Here is a 15,638-nt window from a genome sequence, read left to right on the forward strand (position 1 = left end):
CCATCACAGTTGCTCATATTCAATCATGCATGCATCAATATTCAAGGCTAATTAATAAGTCTTTGAGAGCGGGGTTATTGCGAGCGAGGCTCACGTGCTAAGTGTGTCCGACTGTATTAGGTGCAGGACCTGCTGATGAATCAATTATGCGTCTCCTCATTGATGAAACTAAATGCATACATGTTCTTGGTAAAAGGTCAGGAGCGGCCGCGGCGCGGAGCCGCATGATTAATTCAATAAGATCCAGGCCTCTGCACCTTCAGGTTACACAAAGAGCACCGTGATACAATACCACCGAACATGTCAGAAAAACAGATGAGCTCCAGCTGCACGGCGCCCGGAGCTGCTGCTGCAAGGTTACAGGGGCTGAGGCCCGAGACTGGACAGAGGAGATCTCACAGGGTCGAGGTGAGGAGAAGGAAACACAGTCTCACCTATAAGGAAAATACTCTATATCTCAGGGTTATATCGCTTGGTTTACTGGTGGATTCTTGTATTTGTATTTGGGGTAAAATAGAGAACAAGCGAGAGAACTTTGGAGCTTGTTGGCAGGATTACGCCAAAAACTATTGAACGGATTTCCACGAACATCAGTGGAAGGACGGGATATGCACCGAGAAAGAACTCGTAACATTTTGCCGTGTAACCGGACAAAGGAGACAATTATTTTTTCACTTTCTTTAACATAGCTTTTCTAATTTGGAAGCAGGTTTATTAAAACGTTTTCATGGTGGATGGATATTTGTGTTTCCGTTATAACTTGGAGAAGAAGTTCTCTGAGACTTTCCCCACAATCCCATGAAATAAGACGTTTTTTAAAGATTTCAATCCCTGTTTTTTTGTGAATAAAATCTTTAAAATCGACCTTCCTGCTTCCTCTCGTCTCTTCAGGATCACTTTTCTGTGAAAGACTTTCAAGGTAAAGGCCCATGCTACAGGCTCGCAGGGCTGCATGTTTGGCTAAGCTGCACTCTAATCCAGTATTAACCTGCTTGGCTGGCGCTCTCTTCTAGCGAGAGCACATTCCCCCCCGGTCCCCCCTAAAGAAAATCTCCATCATGTATTCAGCGGGCATATACGGTATCTTCAGCTCGCACGCCGTCCTCTCTATCGCTCTCTCCTCCTCCTCTATCTCCCTGTGATGAATGACACCCATCTCAGAGCGGTTAACTAAGCATCCTCCATTAATCTGAGTCGAGCGGCGGCTGTCGCTGCTCGTACGGCGGCCAACTCAGGAGACCCAGTGACTTCTCTTCCGTGCCCGGGAAAAACACACCCACCCACCCAACACACACACACCAAGCCAGGCATCGAGCCACCGAGGCGAGCGGCGAGGCAGCCAGGCCGAAAGGCAGAACAGCGCTGGTGTCACCATGGCAACAGGCAGAGTGACTGTGGCCTCCGCGCTTATGTAATTAGGCGTTTAGAGGAAATTGACAAAAGCGGCAATCACAGTTCATTTAAAGACATCACAAGATGCACCGAGTTACACAAGATGTGGAGAGAATGAAAGTTTGCTCTCGATATTCTTCTGTGTTTATTGTTACAACAGAAAAACAACAACACTTCAAATCAGGTATGAAATGCCCGTGATGCAGAAACATAACTATTCTGCAGTTTCATCAGTTATATAAAGCTCTGGTGCTCATCTGCAGCTAAATCAGCACTTCTTCTCCATTTCTACACATTTACATCTCTAACCTCCACGAGTCTTTTTTGTGCTGCTCTCATCACAATAAGGACAAGTTTACATAATATGCAATGAATAGGGAAGCATCAACTTTTTTTAATATAAAACCCTGAAAATGATGATATGTAAGACGAGATTTGAGATCGAGGAACGACGCTGCCGTAAATGCACTGTAAACAAAAAAGATTCCGGGATTTTTAAACGTCACGTTCTGTCAAATGCGTTCTCTTCCCAGGCTCCACCCCTCACCTAAAAGATTCCGGAGATTATTTTGTAAAAAGGCAAATCCAGAAAGAGCTCCTGAGTTCACGTCCTAAAACGCTTGAATGATGTTTATCTGTGAGCGGAGTTGAATCAATCACGTTGTGGAGATTTTAACCCCCCCAAAAAAAAGCTGGTCCCCACAAGGTAAACCATAAAATTATAGAGTGTGGATTTCATGATTGGAGCAAGACTCCAGAGATTTAATTTAATTAACTGCAGTGTCCTCGTGGGTGACATTAAAAACAGGTTTGTGTGGGTGTCTGCAGTGTAATTCATACTCACTCTGCCAGCTCCTCAAGGCTCCGGTACACATCATCCTCATTCAGAGCTGTGTCCTCCGACGGAAAGGGCCTGGAACACACAAACACACACACACACAGGAAGTGAGAGAGGGCACACAATACTAAATCATTACACACACACACAGCGAAGGGTCCCGGGTAGGAACAAAAAGAACCAGTGGAAGAGCTGCATGTTCCATCTGTCGGGTTGTCACTCTTTGCTCCATCACTTCAGCGGCAACAACAGCGGGATGGATTCAACAGAGGACGCCATCAGTCACAAACAAACACGTCACAACACATCAGCACACTGCGGCTGACAGATAAGACGAACGGAAAAAAATGGCATCTTCGCACACAGTCAACTTTCTCAGGGACTTTTTTCCCGGGGAGATGGACGACCAGGTGTCGTGTGAATCCTCTCTGGGAGTTTGTGCAGCTTTCAAGGAACCTCGGGGACAACGTAGAGAAACATGAAATATAGAGAATGACATATAGCCGTCGTTATATGTCGTTCCCCCCCCCCGACATCAAATGTGTTTACAACAGCCTGGGAAGTGGCGGAGCAATTTAAAAAAATATGGTCCCGATGAACCCAGCCGTGTTTGTAAAGATTTATTTTTCTCCCACGAAAGCCGACTGCCACAAATTATTTGCCGATTAGCGCTAATGTTGTGCACGATTGAAGCCCATTAACAACAGTGAGGCCGTGATCAGAGCTAATAACCAACCGCGCTAACGTCTCTGAAACGGAAACAGTCGGTGTAATTAAAATTAATCCCGAGGATGTCTTATGAATCGCTAACCTCCAAGCTGTGAGGGTGGTAAAATGGGAATAAAGCACAATCTAACGACAGTAAACAGCTATTAAATGCATCACTGTGATTGTTTTTGTATTTTAAAAAGGAGTCTGTTGTTAGATTGTATTTGGTGTTTTGTTATTTTTCAGATTTGTTTATTCCCGGTAGCAGCGTTCGGCTTTTCACCGTCTCCCTCCTCAAACAATAAATCCCACGCGGAGCAGCAGTGGTTTCCTTCAACAGTAAACAAGCCCGGCGAGCTTGACCTCGACTCCCCCTGTATAATGTAACTACTGGACACATGATTTGTTTTCCCTGCTGCCAAAGAGCCACTGGAAACACAAACACGCTCGCACACAGAACTCTCTACACTGACATTAGTCAAGAAGAAGAAAAGATGGAGGACGGAGAGCAGGCGGGAGGGGAGTGAGGGGTTCAGGTTCACGGGGAAAAGCGAGACGCAGGCTGCACCTATACGTGTTTGACCATCACTTATATAACGAAGCAGCTCCAGGAGTGGGAAAGTTCATTCACTGCATCCTATTGCAATTACAGTAACACAATATCAGTCAATCTTAATGTGTAACTTCAGCCACTAGGGGGTCTCTCAATCAAAACAATAGGTTTGATGATGTCGTGAAGCAGCGTGGGATCATGGGACTTGTTGATTAAAATCTATAACGTGACCTGACTCAGGCACGAATCACATACAAATCACGTTTATTGATGAGATGATGTGTTAAAGTTTCAGTCACGTTCCTCTTTTCACCAGAAAAGTCACTATTGTCACAAACCTCTACTCAGCAACAGATGCATGAGGTGATATCCCTGATAGTCCTCAATAGATGCAACTGGATTTTATGTCTCTGGTTAATATCGAGTGCACTGACACGACTTGCTGTAAAGTTCAGTGAACTAAAGAAGAAAAGGAAAATGATTTGCCTTGTGTGAGTTTTCTGTCTCTTTCTATATTTTTAAGTGCATTTGGGGAAAGTTGAAAATCGATGTCGACTGCAGCAGGAGAGAGAACAACAAGATACAGAATACATGAGTGTGTGTGTGTGTGTGTGTGGCTGAAGTGAGTTCAGTGAAAGAAACCAACCATTCACAGCTCTCATGTTTCTATGTGTCCTACGTCATCACAGAGAACCTGCAGCAGTGAGCTGTGAGTGCATCAAGGCCAAATATCACACGTTTTAAGTGAAAGTGCAGCAGTGAACTTTAAAAAAACAAGAGCAGCTTATTTTATTCTAGTTGTTTAAATGTGCAGCTTTTTGCCCGTCGAGCTTCGAGCTGCGAGCGTCTGTGAGAGCAGCGCTTCAGCTTTGTTTTAATCAGAGTAGTGGTCACACTGAAAGACTGTGCCAGCCCGCGGGTTAATGAATGCTCAGCTGGCAGGTCAAAGGTCACCCTCACGCACACACACACACACACACACACACACACGCACACAGAGACAGACGTGCAAACTCTCCTGAAAACCCTCTGCTTCGTTTACTCTGCTAATCTGTATTTCATGTTTGACGGGTGTAACTTCATTGAAATCTCTGCAGGTTCAACAGCTAATTACAAGTATTACTATTAAAAAATAATAACACACACAAGAAGAAAGAAAAAACAAACAGAAAAGCCTGGTATGATTTCCTCGCACACTGTTATGAGCGGGAACGCGGCGCAGACGGTGCTTCCTCCAGAGCGCAATAACACACCCACATCTGATGGCCCCCTCCAATGAAATGAGCATTATATTATAAGTTATTAATGGAGTCCCGCAGGGCAAAATTTAATTACATAGTAGTTTGTGGGGATGCGCTGGCATTGCTATCGCTGCCGTGAGGTTTTGCGGAGCCAAGCAGTGTCCGACGCTGCCGTTTTCATTTCTCTTAAATGGTGCAACCAGGTATAGTTGAGCTGTGTTTATAATTTCATCAGATCCGTGATGAGGCGTCTCTCGGGCGATTGGATGCAGCTCTGGTGTGTTTCCTGTGAGCGTGTAACTTCCTGTTGGTTTATTCAAGTGTTTCTTTTATTACCTCTGCCAAGGAGGTTTTGGCTTCACCCCTGTTTGAACAAATAAATGGATTTCAACCAAACTGGAAGTGAAAGGATGTGGATTATAGGGGCGGAGGAAGAACCCACTCAACTTTGGTGTGGATCCAGATCAAGAAGTTATATCCAGGATATTTTTCTTTTTATCTGTAACAGTGTGAGAGTCTGTGAAATCTGGAGGAGATCCAAATAAAAAAATGTAGATCTCTTGAATTTAAATGTGGTTTCATTAGGGGACTGTTGGCAGAGGTATGAAATCCACTGAGTGCCATTCCAGCACGTTGTCTGTTTTAGTGCCTTCTTTTCAATTAAAATAGTTTTTCTCAGCAGATTTAAATATGTTACAGCAACATTTTCAGTGGAACAGCTTTCTTCTTTTGTAATATTTCTTACTTTTCTTTTCTATGTCTTTCTTTCTTTAGTATTCTATCTGTTCATCCCACACCACATTTTTGAGCTTCATCATTCTATAAGCGTCAATTTATTTAAGGGTCTATTTAACCAGGAAAATCCCATTAAGGTACAATCTGGAAAGTCAATTTTATAAAACAAGTTTCATATATAAATACAAGCAAACAAAATGTACAAATAATGCAAAAAACAATCAAACTAAAGCACAGCAAAAAGGTTAAAACACAAAACAGACACACAAACAAGCGAGAACCAACAAAAAAGAACAATGGAAAACAAAAAGCACATGTGAAAAAACAATGACATTGTTCTGTGACAACTGATTTTAAAAGACAAAGACAGGATGACGATTCCAAGTTTGAAATGTCTTGCAGCTCGTTCCCAACATGTGGTGCATGAAAGCAAAAAAAAGCCGAATCGCTCAGTTCTGTTCGGGTGGTTGGGATCTTACGTTCTCTGGATGATCCAGTAGTGAAGCTTCTGATGATCAAAAAAACTGGGAAAGTATTGTAACTTGTCCAGTGAAGCTTTTGCAATAAAATGTTTCACAAGAGTTCAACTGCTGAACACAGTGAATTACTTCCAATGAAATTACAACGATGACCCCACAGGTTTTTAGTTCATGAAGAACTGAACCTGGAAGAAGCTTCTACAGGCTTAGAACTAAACAGAAATACAATCCAAACACTTGAGTGAATATTTACTTTGAATTAAATTGAACATTTCGACCAAATTACTTCTTATTTATAAGAAAAATAAAGGGCTAAGAAGGTTTTATCTGTTTCAGAGGAGCATGAGCAAGAGCTATATAATCTAATTTAAAACACAACAAAAAGATAAAGGAACATTTGTGTCCTTCCTCCTCACTCTTTACTCTTCAAACAACCTCTTCCCCGACTTTACTGCTTTGCCCTTTCTACGTTAACTCCATTATTCCAATAAACCCCAATAAACTGCTTATGTCAAATTTCTTCTCCACGTTCCATAAAGCCGAGGCCGGTGCACGGGGAGCCGTTGGGCACGCGCGCTTGCTGGACAAAAGCCTCTGCGAGTCGGTGCCATTGATCAGCGGTGGTCGGGCAGCAGAACAAACGGTGTGGTCGTTCGGTGTGAACGCCGCTCCAGTGGCCGGCGTTGGGAGCAGTTCCACGTCCCAGGGCGCGGCTTTGTTTCTGCAGGGGTCGATAAACCGCTGGAGCTGGAGCAGGCACGCTGCCCTCGTTGCACCGTGCCTGTCCATAAACCTTCCCCTTCCTCCTTTAAACATGCACTTTCATTTCACACACACACACACACACACACACACACACACACACACACACACACACACACACACACACACACACACACACACACACACACACACACACACACACACACACACACACACACACACACACACACACACACACAGGGGTGGGGGGGGAGGGTGCATGAGCCCGAAGTAACATCCGAGTAAGAGTCTTTTCTTTTTCTCCTCAGCACGTTTAAGTTATTTTCACAACATTTGCGTGTGGAATTAACACACGCTATGCATTGAGTGGGCATGAGAAAGAATGAGGTGAGATGTGCAACGTGATAACTGCACTTTAATGTGAGTGAAGTGATTCTGGGGCATGAGGGGGCAGCGCTGTGATGACAGGACGATTAACACTGAGGCAGCTCGACCTTCTCCACTGCACAGCAACCTCTTCATCCACTTTAAAGACAACGTGTGAAAATATCAACATATGTGTTTTGTTCACGTGCAAAGTAGAACAAATAACACACACACACACACACACACACATACACACACACACACACACACACACACACACACACAGGAAGTACATGAAGAACATGTGACCTTGTCCTACAGGAGGATTTGAAGGTTTTAAATATCATCGTCAGCAAACTTCCTCCTCATCTGCTCGGCGTCTTGATGCTGTGCCGAGGTCGGACGCACTCTACGACCCCCATCAACAGACGCACAACCGCACAGCAGGGATCAGCCATGAACTGGGCCAGCAGAGCGTGAGCAGGTTGGAGGTTAGAGCGGGGGGTGGGCTGAGGACGTTGACGATAAGCGGTAGGAAGGAGCGCGGAGTGGAATAACAGGACAGAGGATGACGTAGGGTGACACCGTAGATAAGCCGAGAGAAACACAAGGTCGGCAGCGAGCCAGGTTCACACCAAGAGAGAGACGGGAAGATGAGGTCGCGGCACAAAGGGGAGGGCGGGTTTCCGACAAGAGAGAAAACTGTCATCGACTTTAGTGACAGGTTCTGCAGTGAATCCTTTGGAGATGTGGACACAATGAGGCTAGAGGTTCTAGAACCAGATCAGATCAAATAAAAACATGAAAACTAAACTTTAAATAGATATGAAAAGATGTGTTGTGACGTCACAACACGCATGATGGTGCAGAAGTAATGACGAGGTGTTTTAGGAGCTTCAGTGTTTTCTATGGAGGAGGAGGAGGAGAGGAGCTCCCAATACCAAAGTCTTAGGGCTTTTTAACTTTTACGTTCACAAAAAAATCTATACAACACACAAGAAGTAAAACAAAATCATACGTCTCCTTTGAGAGTAAAAATGACAACGTGGGGAGAGGATATTAAAATATGTAAAAGAAAAGAATCACCTCTTCTTCACTGTACTGAGCAGAATTTACTGTGAGGCCTTGGATGTAAAAGAAGGATCGAAGCTGAATCCACGAGAAGAGAAAGTATAAGTGAAGAAATAATTCTACTATCTATTGTTATCAATGTGTAGATGAGCATGTAAATGTCCATGTGCCAAACACAAAGCCTGGACTTGTGCACGAGGGGCTGCGGACTGGAACGCTGACACAGTGACAGAGTCGTGAACTATTGAGGCCTGATTACAGTGAACAGACATCACAGTGCAGATCAATGGGCCTCAACAGGACGTCAATGGACACGCCTGTGGCAATGTTACCCGGAGATTTAACAGAGTGACGAACTCTCCGGTCACTGGGAGCTCAATAGACGTCCTGTTGGGGCGTCTGTACTTAAATGATCTGAGAGAAACACGCTGAGGGACTGAAGCTGGAAACAATCCTTGAACTTCGCTGTTTACACATATTCTTCTAAACTAGTTGATGCAATTTGTATATTGGTTTAGTTTCTGTACCAGGAAAGAAAAACACAAGAGACAGAGTGACCCAAAAGTGATTCAGACAAGAGGTGACACATTTAATTGTTACTGGAGTGCTACCTCCTTTTTTTCTAAATCATTTTCAGACACAATAAACTGAAATGTTCATCGGCAATTCAGCTCAGAAGAAGCACATCTGTTTCCTCTTGGTCTGAGCCTCTGCCAGCAGAGCCGCTTGTATCTGTTATTTTGACTTTACTGCTTTAAAATTCACACCAGCTAAAAATCTAAGAAAGGTTTTTTATGTTTTTATTGCCTGTGATTGAACATCTTTGAAAATCAAATGCTGATCAAATGATTTGAATACTTCCTTGATTGACTTGTCATCATGTGCATCATCTTAACGGGTTTTCACAAATCATGGATCTTCCACCTGCTTGTGAGGACACTTCAAGATTAAGTGTGACTTCCTCCTCGAACCCTTAAATCCTCTGCCTGAGAATTTCAGAATTGCAGTAACATCGTCTTAAAGGATATAACATGTAACAATTCTACTACAACTTCTGAGACAAACGATGACAATGTATTAATCACTTGTAATGGATCACGATTCTTTGTTGCGTAACACCAATAAAAATTGTATTATATATTTTCATTAGCAATGGTGGTGCTTTTTGTTATTGTTTTGCTCGAGAGCCCCCTTGTGGCCAAAGCGACATATTGTCCATGTAAATCACTTCTTTAAACTTTATTTAATGTAAAGAAAATCGAATACGAGTTGTCAGTTTGATCTTATTTAGCTTCATTCGATTGCGGTTTATCCGTGACACACGCTTTGACTCCATAATGCACGTCGCAACCTGACTCTGAAAGGTGCCATACATCACCGGGTCCGTGTACAAGTACACCTGGAGGGCATGGACATCCTGCTCTGTGGCACAGCATGTGTGTGAATGACTTATAGCTGTTGTCGGGTCTGTGAGCGGCTGACAGGAGCTCTGAAGCGAGACAGAGGAAGTCTGTCATGTCGTCGACCTCTGAATGCCGCTGACCTTGCCCCGAGCGGAGTTACAGAGAAGTCAGGGAGGAGACCCTTGAAGAGGGGCAGACCGGGGTCAGCGAGCATCCGTGTTGTGTAAGTGCAATGTTTAACAGTCCCGTGTTCATGACAAATGCAGTGAGTGGCCTCGGAGCTCGTCACGCGTGTGTCATGTGTCCTTGTGCGTATCTGTGAAGCCTGTGGCGGTGACAGGGAGATATGACCGAATGCATCAAGCTCCATTAAGCACTGTTTAGATAACAACAGTGAAAATGTCCTGGCTGCTGATACCACTGAGAGGAAAACACCCTGATCCACAGACCTGAACAGTTTGACTCTTAATGCTCAAACAGTTTTGACGACCTCCCATCAGACGAGGCATTTCAGTGCGTCGTTTAACAACCTTAATGTTTTCCTCTCAAGGCCAGAAGTCAAACGTGACCTTAACCTGATGAAGCCAGACTTCAATAACCTGTTTTCACTCTTTCTCCTCCGCAGCAGGGTAACAGGTCAGGCTAAAGCCCCCCGAAGGCTGGAAGGAAGGAAGGAATTCAAAGTTTGAACTCATGAACATGTCAGCAGTCGGGTGCTTGTCCTTCCGTTAGAGGACGGTGACTCCATCTTGTCTCTGCCCTCTGACCCACAGTTTGAGGATCTGAGCTTTAAATAATAGTTTACAGCTTAATTAATATTCTCATTCTTGAATTTTAAAGTGAGCCGGGGGTCAGAGAGTCAGGAGCCTGATTTACACCGAGGTCAAACCAGCATTGATTTTGACACCTTACAGCAAAAAACCGCCAGAGTGGACAGGCGGCGAATTGGCCGAGCGTCAGCAGGTTGTGTTGTTTTTATTAATGGCAAAGGACCCGCTCTTTCTCTCTCTTTCTCTCTCTCTCTCTCGCTCTCGCTCTCTCTCTCTTTGTCACTCGCCCTCTCCGCCCTCTCCCCCCTTCATTTCCTGGCCGGGCTCCTAATGGGCGCGCTCCATCAACTCATTACTCAGATGGATAAAATGGCTTTTTATGCGGCGCCGGTGAGCCACCGAGCTCCGAGCAGATTGAGCAAATGAAGAGGAATCAGACGCCCATTTCAGGCCTGATAAAGCAGCGCGGAGGATTTACTCAGCTTCGCCGTTATCTGAGAAAAAATTACAGCCCCTCGAATGCGACGTTGTTTTCTGACTCATGACGCGTCTGAGTCGTTTGAGTGACAGATGGAAATGTGTTGTGGATTTTGTGCTCTGCGAGATAACGGGCGGCTACAAGCTGCAGCTAATTACAGAAAAAATGCAAATCGACTTGGAAATGAGCAGCAGATGTTAACAGCCACCTGCGTTTTAATACAGTAAATATAGAACAGAGTGTTTTTCTCTGTGACAGCGATGCTCTCGAGTGCTGCGGCTGTTCAGATGATGAACGGGAGGAGGAACGGGGGAGACACGTACCTGATGCCTTTAATTTGTGCGATGCTGTGTTGGGAGATCCTCGACAGAGCAGAGATCACCTGAAACACAAAGGAAAAGATTTGTTACAATCATATTAGTCATTGTACATCTTTTAATTACTGTTAAACATTATTATTTGCTAAGTTAATTTGTTTTGCCGGTTATTTGTGGTTTTGTTCGGTGTTGTCTCACTGTGATAATGTCTTATTTAATGAAATACTCTGACAAAGCAAACGGGGATCACACAATGTTATTAAAAGATTAAAAGTGAAAAGCAGTAACCACAATAGTAACAAGTACCAAACAATAAATGGTCAGACAGAAAAATCTGCAGTAAAAAGTAAATAAAGAACAAACTCTACTGAGTCCGTTTCTGCTGCCAAGGCCCAACAGTTCCCTTGAAGTCAATTTTGCAACCAATTTCACACACTTATAAATATCAGATTGTTTTCAGCAAGACCCATGAATTATTCCCGAGGAATCAATGAAGAAACTTTATTTTGCAATGTTCAAGAAAGTGAGAAATTCCAGGATCCAGCTCCGACATTTAACGGCTTCTTCCTCAAGTACAAGTATCTCTGTCCTGTTTTGTGTGTTTGCTGACGTACACTTTCCCTTTCTTCTTTCTTCCTGTGTTTTACGACAGGCAGGTTACATGTGGGCCTTTATCTAAGCTGATTTATCGCGGCTCGTGAGTCACACGCAAGTGGGCTCACGGCTGACGACTGCAGATGGTGCCGCTTATTGGGGTCCACAAAGGCTCGTCCAGGAAGATGAGGAAACCACCACCCCGAAACGCACACACACACACACACACACACACAACAAAACACAAACCCCCGTCTCCCACGCCTCATTACCCACTCCTGGGTGCATTTCCGCTTGCAGCACCGTGACAACGCCAGATGCCTCCTCGACAGGGAGGAGAAAATTGTTATCTCAGCCCCTCGTCCTCGGCAGGTGCGTCCTCGGCAGCCTCCCGTCAACCTCGCTCTCCTCTTAAAAACACACAATGCGGCGTGTCACCGCCTCGTGGTGTTTAACATTCAAGATGAGCCCGCACTAATGGTCGTGGTGAGTATTCAGCATTGAAGTGGCGTTGGCCGAAAACCCCTTTTTCACTCTCTCTATTCAAGTTGTTCTCATGTTTAACATAATCGGTTGTGGAGAAGTGGAGGGCTTACGTTTCGACTGCATCACATTCATCGACATTGAACCATCCTATGGGAGGGGGGGGGGGAACCTCGCTGGGATGATAAGGGGTTATTTCTCCGTGTCGCTAAAGACCCGTGTAATAGGCAGTCATGTTCCTGCCTAATGGTTCCAATATGTGCCCGGTCTACCATTACACACGTCCTTAACATATACTCTAACTGCACTCTGCAGCCGGGGACCCAAAAGAGACGGAGACAAAGACGGAGGAGAGGCGAGGTGCTAATTTAGCTGTTTAGTCAGTGGTTAGGGTGTTTAATAAATCACTGTGGATAAACCCTTTGTGCTGCTGGGTGGCGTGCTGCCCACCTGGCCACGCGGCGGCGAGGGATCACATATGGCCCCAGAGTCGTTATAAGCTCCTTTTTTTCCTGGGCCTTATTAGCCCCCATTGTCTTCGTGAGAGGAGAAGCAGGCAATAAACTGAAGTTTAGACACGGACGATGAGAAAAGCCTGAAGCGGCGAGCGGGACGGTGGATGAATTCAGTATTTAGTGACAAGCCATGTTTAATCCTGGGTGGTGTGATCAGCTGTGGTCGAAGAAACACACAGCAGGTTGGTCCAGGTTCAAAGAAGCCCGCTCTGCTTGGGGGGGGGGGGGGTGACGAGACACAAGAGCGTGCAGGCGTCCAAGCTCGCTAGCGTGACTTCCACACGTCACGGCATAAAGTCCATTAATATTAAATATCAACTTTCCTTTAACATTAAGCGGTTTGTTCCCGTTTTTTCTCTTCATGTCAGCCTCACGCACCATAATGTGCAAAATATGTCTCCATGTTGGGAGGCGGCCCCCGACCCCCTCTGGCCTCGGCAAGAAAATGCTAATTTGCAATCTGTTTCCAGGGCAGCTGAGTCTTCTCACACTGACAAGCGCATAAAATGACAGTTACATTTTTTATTTATCGCTGTAATGTAGGAGCTACTCTCTGGCTGCAGACAGAGTGGAAGTGGATACAGAGCGGTGTTTGATTTATTTAGCCTCTTACTCGACAGAAAGCCCATATGGAAGAAGCGTTTGAAGCCTGCGAGCGACGCTGTGACCGTAGATTTACAGCGGAGTTTCCCTTTGAAACGCATTTTGAGAGCTTGATGTGTTTTATCGCTCTCATAATGCAAACTCCTCTCACTTCCCAGACGCTCTTGATTGTGTTTCCCTCCTTTTTCTCTTGCCCTGGTTCAATTCCTCCGCTCATACTGGAACCGAGCCCGAGCATCACCACAACAATTTGCATTTCGATAAACGGTTGTGATTGGCCCAACTGGTTTTAACGATGGATGTAAATCTCTCTTGAATGGGAGGGGGGGGGGGACCAATCTGCGTGTAGCGAGTAAAGACGGAGGACGCTGATTGGTCCCTGCTTTACCTCTGATTCACTCTCTTCACCCTCCTCTGATCCTGTGCTTCAGTCAAATCCTTTGATTCTCTTCACATTATTAATTTCCCTCTCATCTCGTCCTCCCCAGTGGGGGCGGGGGAGTCTTAACTCTGGGGCTGGACAGATAATAAAGCCTCTTTCTCCTCCTCGGAATATGCAAAAGGAAAGTCACCCCATCATGGGACTTTCTCAGGTTCCCAAACCAGGATCCCACCTTCATCACCACCTCCCAGTTCCTTACTGGTCTTTACTCACATGGGACCAGAGGACACGTGTTCAGTCAGACATCATCACTGATGGATGTGTTTCTGCATCCGACTGACATGTAACATATATAATTTATTGCATTATACGTTTGTATACAGATGTTTTTGCACGTGTGTGTGTGTGTGTGTGTGTGTGTGTGTGTGTGTGTGTGTGTGTGTGTGTGTGTGTGTGTGTGTGTGTGTGTGTGTGTGTGTGTGTGTGTGTGTGTGTGAAGCGCAGGGCAGGGCAGGGCAGGGATAAGGATTGCATCTCTGGATTAACTGTGAGGCGACGCCGAGTGTTTGCAAACACTCTTGTCCCCTGGCAACTGGGGGGCCGCGACCGAATATGCATGGTCATCAGTTACAAATCAAATCAAACCTGTGCCATGTGCCATTAACCGCAGGAGGGCGGGGCTGTGATCTGATTAAGGTCTGAAAATGTGTGCAAGAGGAATTGACAGACAGTCAGGAAACACACCCAACTGCCAATTGGGTTTTACGTCAGATGCAGTCGGGACGTGATCGTATCTCACGCCGCAAATCGATGCACGTCCTGAAAACCGTGCCACAAAGACGCAGGTTTAATGCAAGATTAATTAATCATGTTACCATTGTGGATTTTGCCTCATTTCTCTCTCCGGTGTCTTCCAGCAGCCGCCACCTCCCCGGCAGTGAGATATATTTATGAAGAATTCACACTTTGACAGGACAGCATTCCTCCGCCGCTGCCAGCCTGCTAAAGTGGTGGGCATGAGGCAAGAGGGGGACAGAGCGGGAGAGCCAGGAACAGATGGCTGAGTGGGAACCCTGCGTGCCCGACATCAATAATAGACACACAGAGGGCGGCTGAGCCCGGCAGTGTGTGTGTGTGTGTGTGTGTGTGTGTGTGTGTGTGTGTGTGTGTGTACTTGTACTTATGTATCTGTGAGGACCATTTTGAGCATAGTGAGGCCGGTTCTCACTTTTTCAAGTGGGATGTTTGAGGGTAAACACTTGGGTTGGAATTGGATTTGGTTTGGGATAGGCATTTGGTTGTGATGGTTAAGGTTAGGGCAAGGGGCTGGCAAATGCATCAGACCAAAGAGTGTCCTCACTAAGAGAGAAGTACGTGTGTGTGTGTGTGTGTGTGTGTGTGTGTGTGTGTGTGTGTGTGTGTGTGTGTGTGTGTGTGTGTGTGTGTGTGTGTGTGTGTGTCCTACTGTCCCACTGCCTCCGGGAGTTTCTGTCATTTACAAACCTTCTCTTATTCTGTCTTTTTCTCTCTCTTTCAGATCCCTTTCTGTATCGTGCACACGATTCTCACATGAACATGTCGTGTACTTCACAGGCCATGAAGCAAAGATTCTCTCAGAGCTGCACATTCATGCACACGACTTAAACTCTAGAAATAAAATCTAAACAAGATAAGCACAAAAACAAAAATACTACAACCTAAATCAAATGTATTCATGAAAACGGTAAAAGTAAAAAAGGCATCAAACTGGCAATAATGCAACAATATCATACAAAGGTTAATTCTGTTTGCAGCCAGATATTAAACCCATGCAGTCAGTCACAGGAAATGCTGAGAACAATCTAACACCTGGAAGTCATTGTGTTGCATGCGCATACAAAATAGAACTTGATAGAACTTGTGCTATCCTGAATTACAGTGAAAGTGACGGACACAACACAAACTCATTTCTTCTGGGATGTGTTGAGACACCACATACTAGTCTTTT

General features: G+C 45.1%; 1 protein-coding gene across 13 annotated transcripts in view; it reads right to left on the reverse strand.

Annotated features, from left to right (window-relative positions):
* vav2 (vav 2 guanine nucleotide exchange factor) overlaps positions 1 to 15,638 on the reverse strand; it is a 171,547-nt gene that overhangs the window by 34,842 nt on the left and 121,067 nt on the right. For all 13 annotated transcript variants that reach the window (XR_004615622.1, XM_034602226.1, XM_034602223.1 and 10 more), the window contains exons 3-4: positions 11,081 to 11,139; positions 2,237 to 2,305 (exon numbers count right to left, since the gene is read on the reverse strand). Coding sequence is in view for 12 of the 13 variants with exons in the window: in XM_034602226.1 (XP_034458117.1) it covers positions 2,237 to 2,305; positions 11,081 to 11,139 (128 nt within the window). In the remaining variant the exon portion in view is untranslated. The remainder of the gene's footprint in view (positions 1 to 2,236; positions 2,306 to 11,080; positions 11,140 to 15,638) is intronic.

This window comes from Hippoglossus hippoglossus, chromosome 12 (assembly GCF_009819705.1).
Source record: "Hippoglossus hippoglossus isolate fHipHip1 chromosome 12, fHipHip1.pri, whole genome shotgun sequence".
NCBI lineage: Eukaryota > Metazoa > Chordata > Actinopteri > Pleuronectiformes > Pleuronectidae > Hippoglossus > Hippoglossus hippoglossus.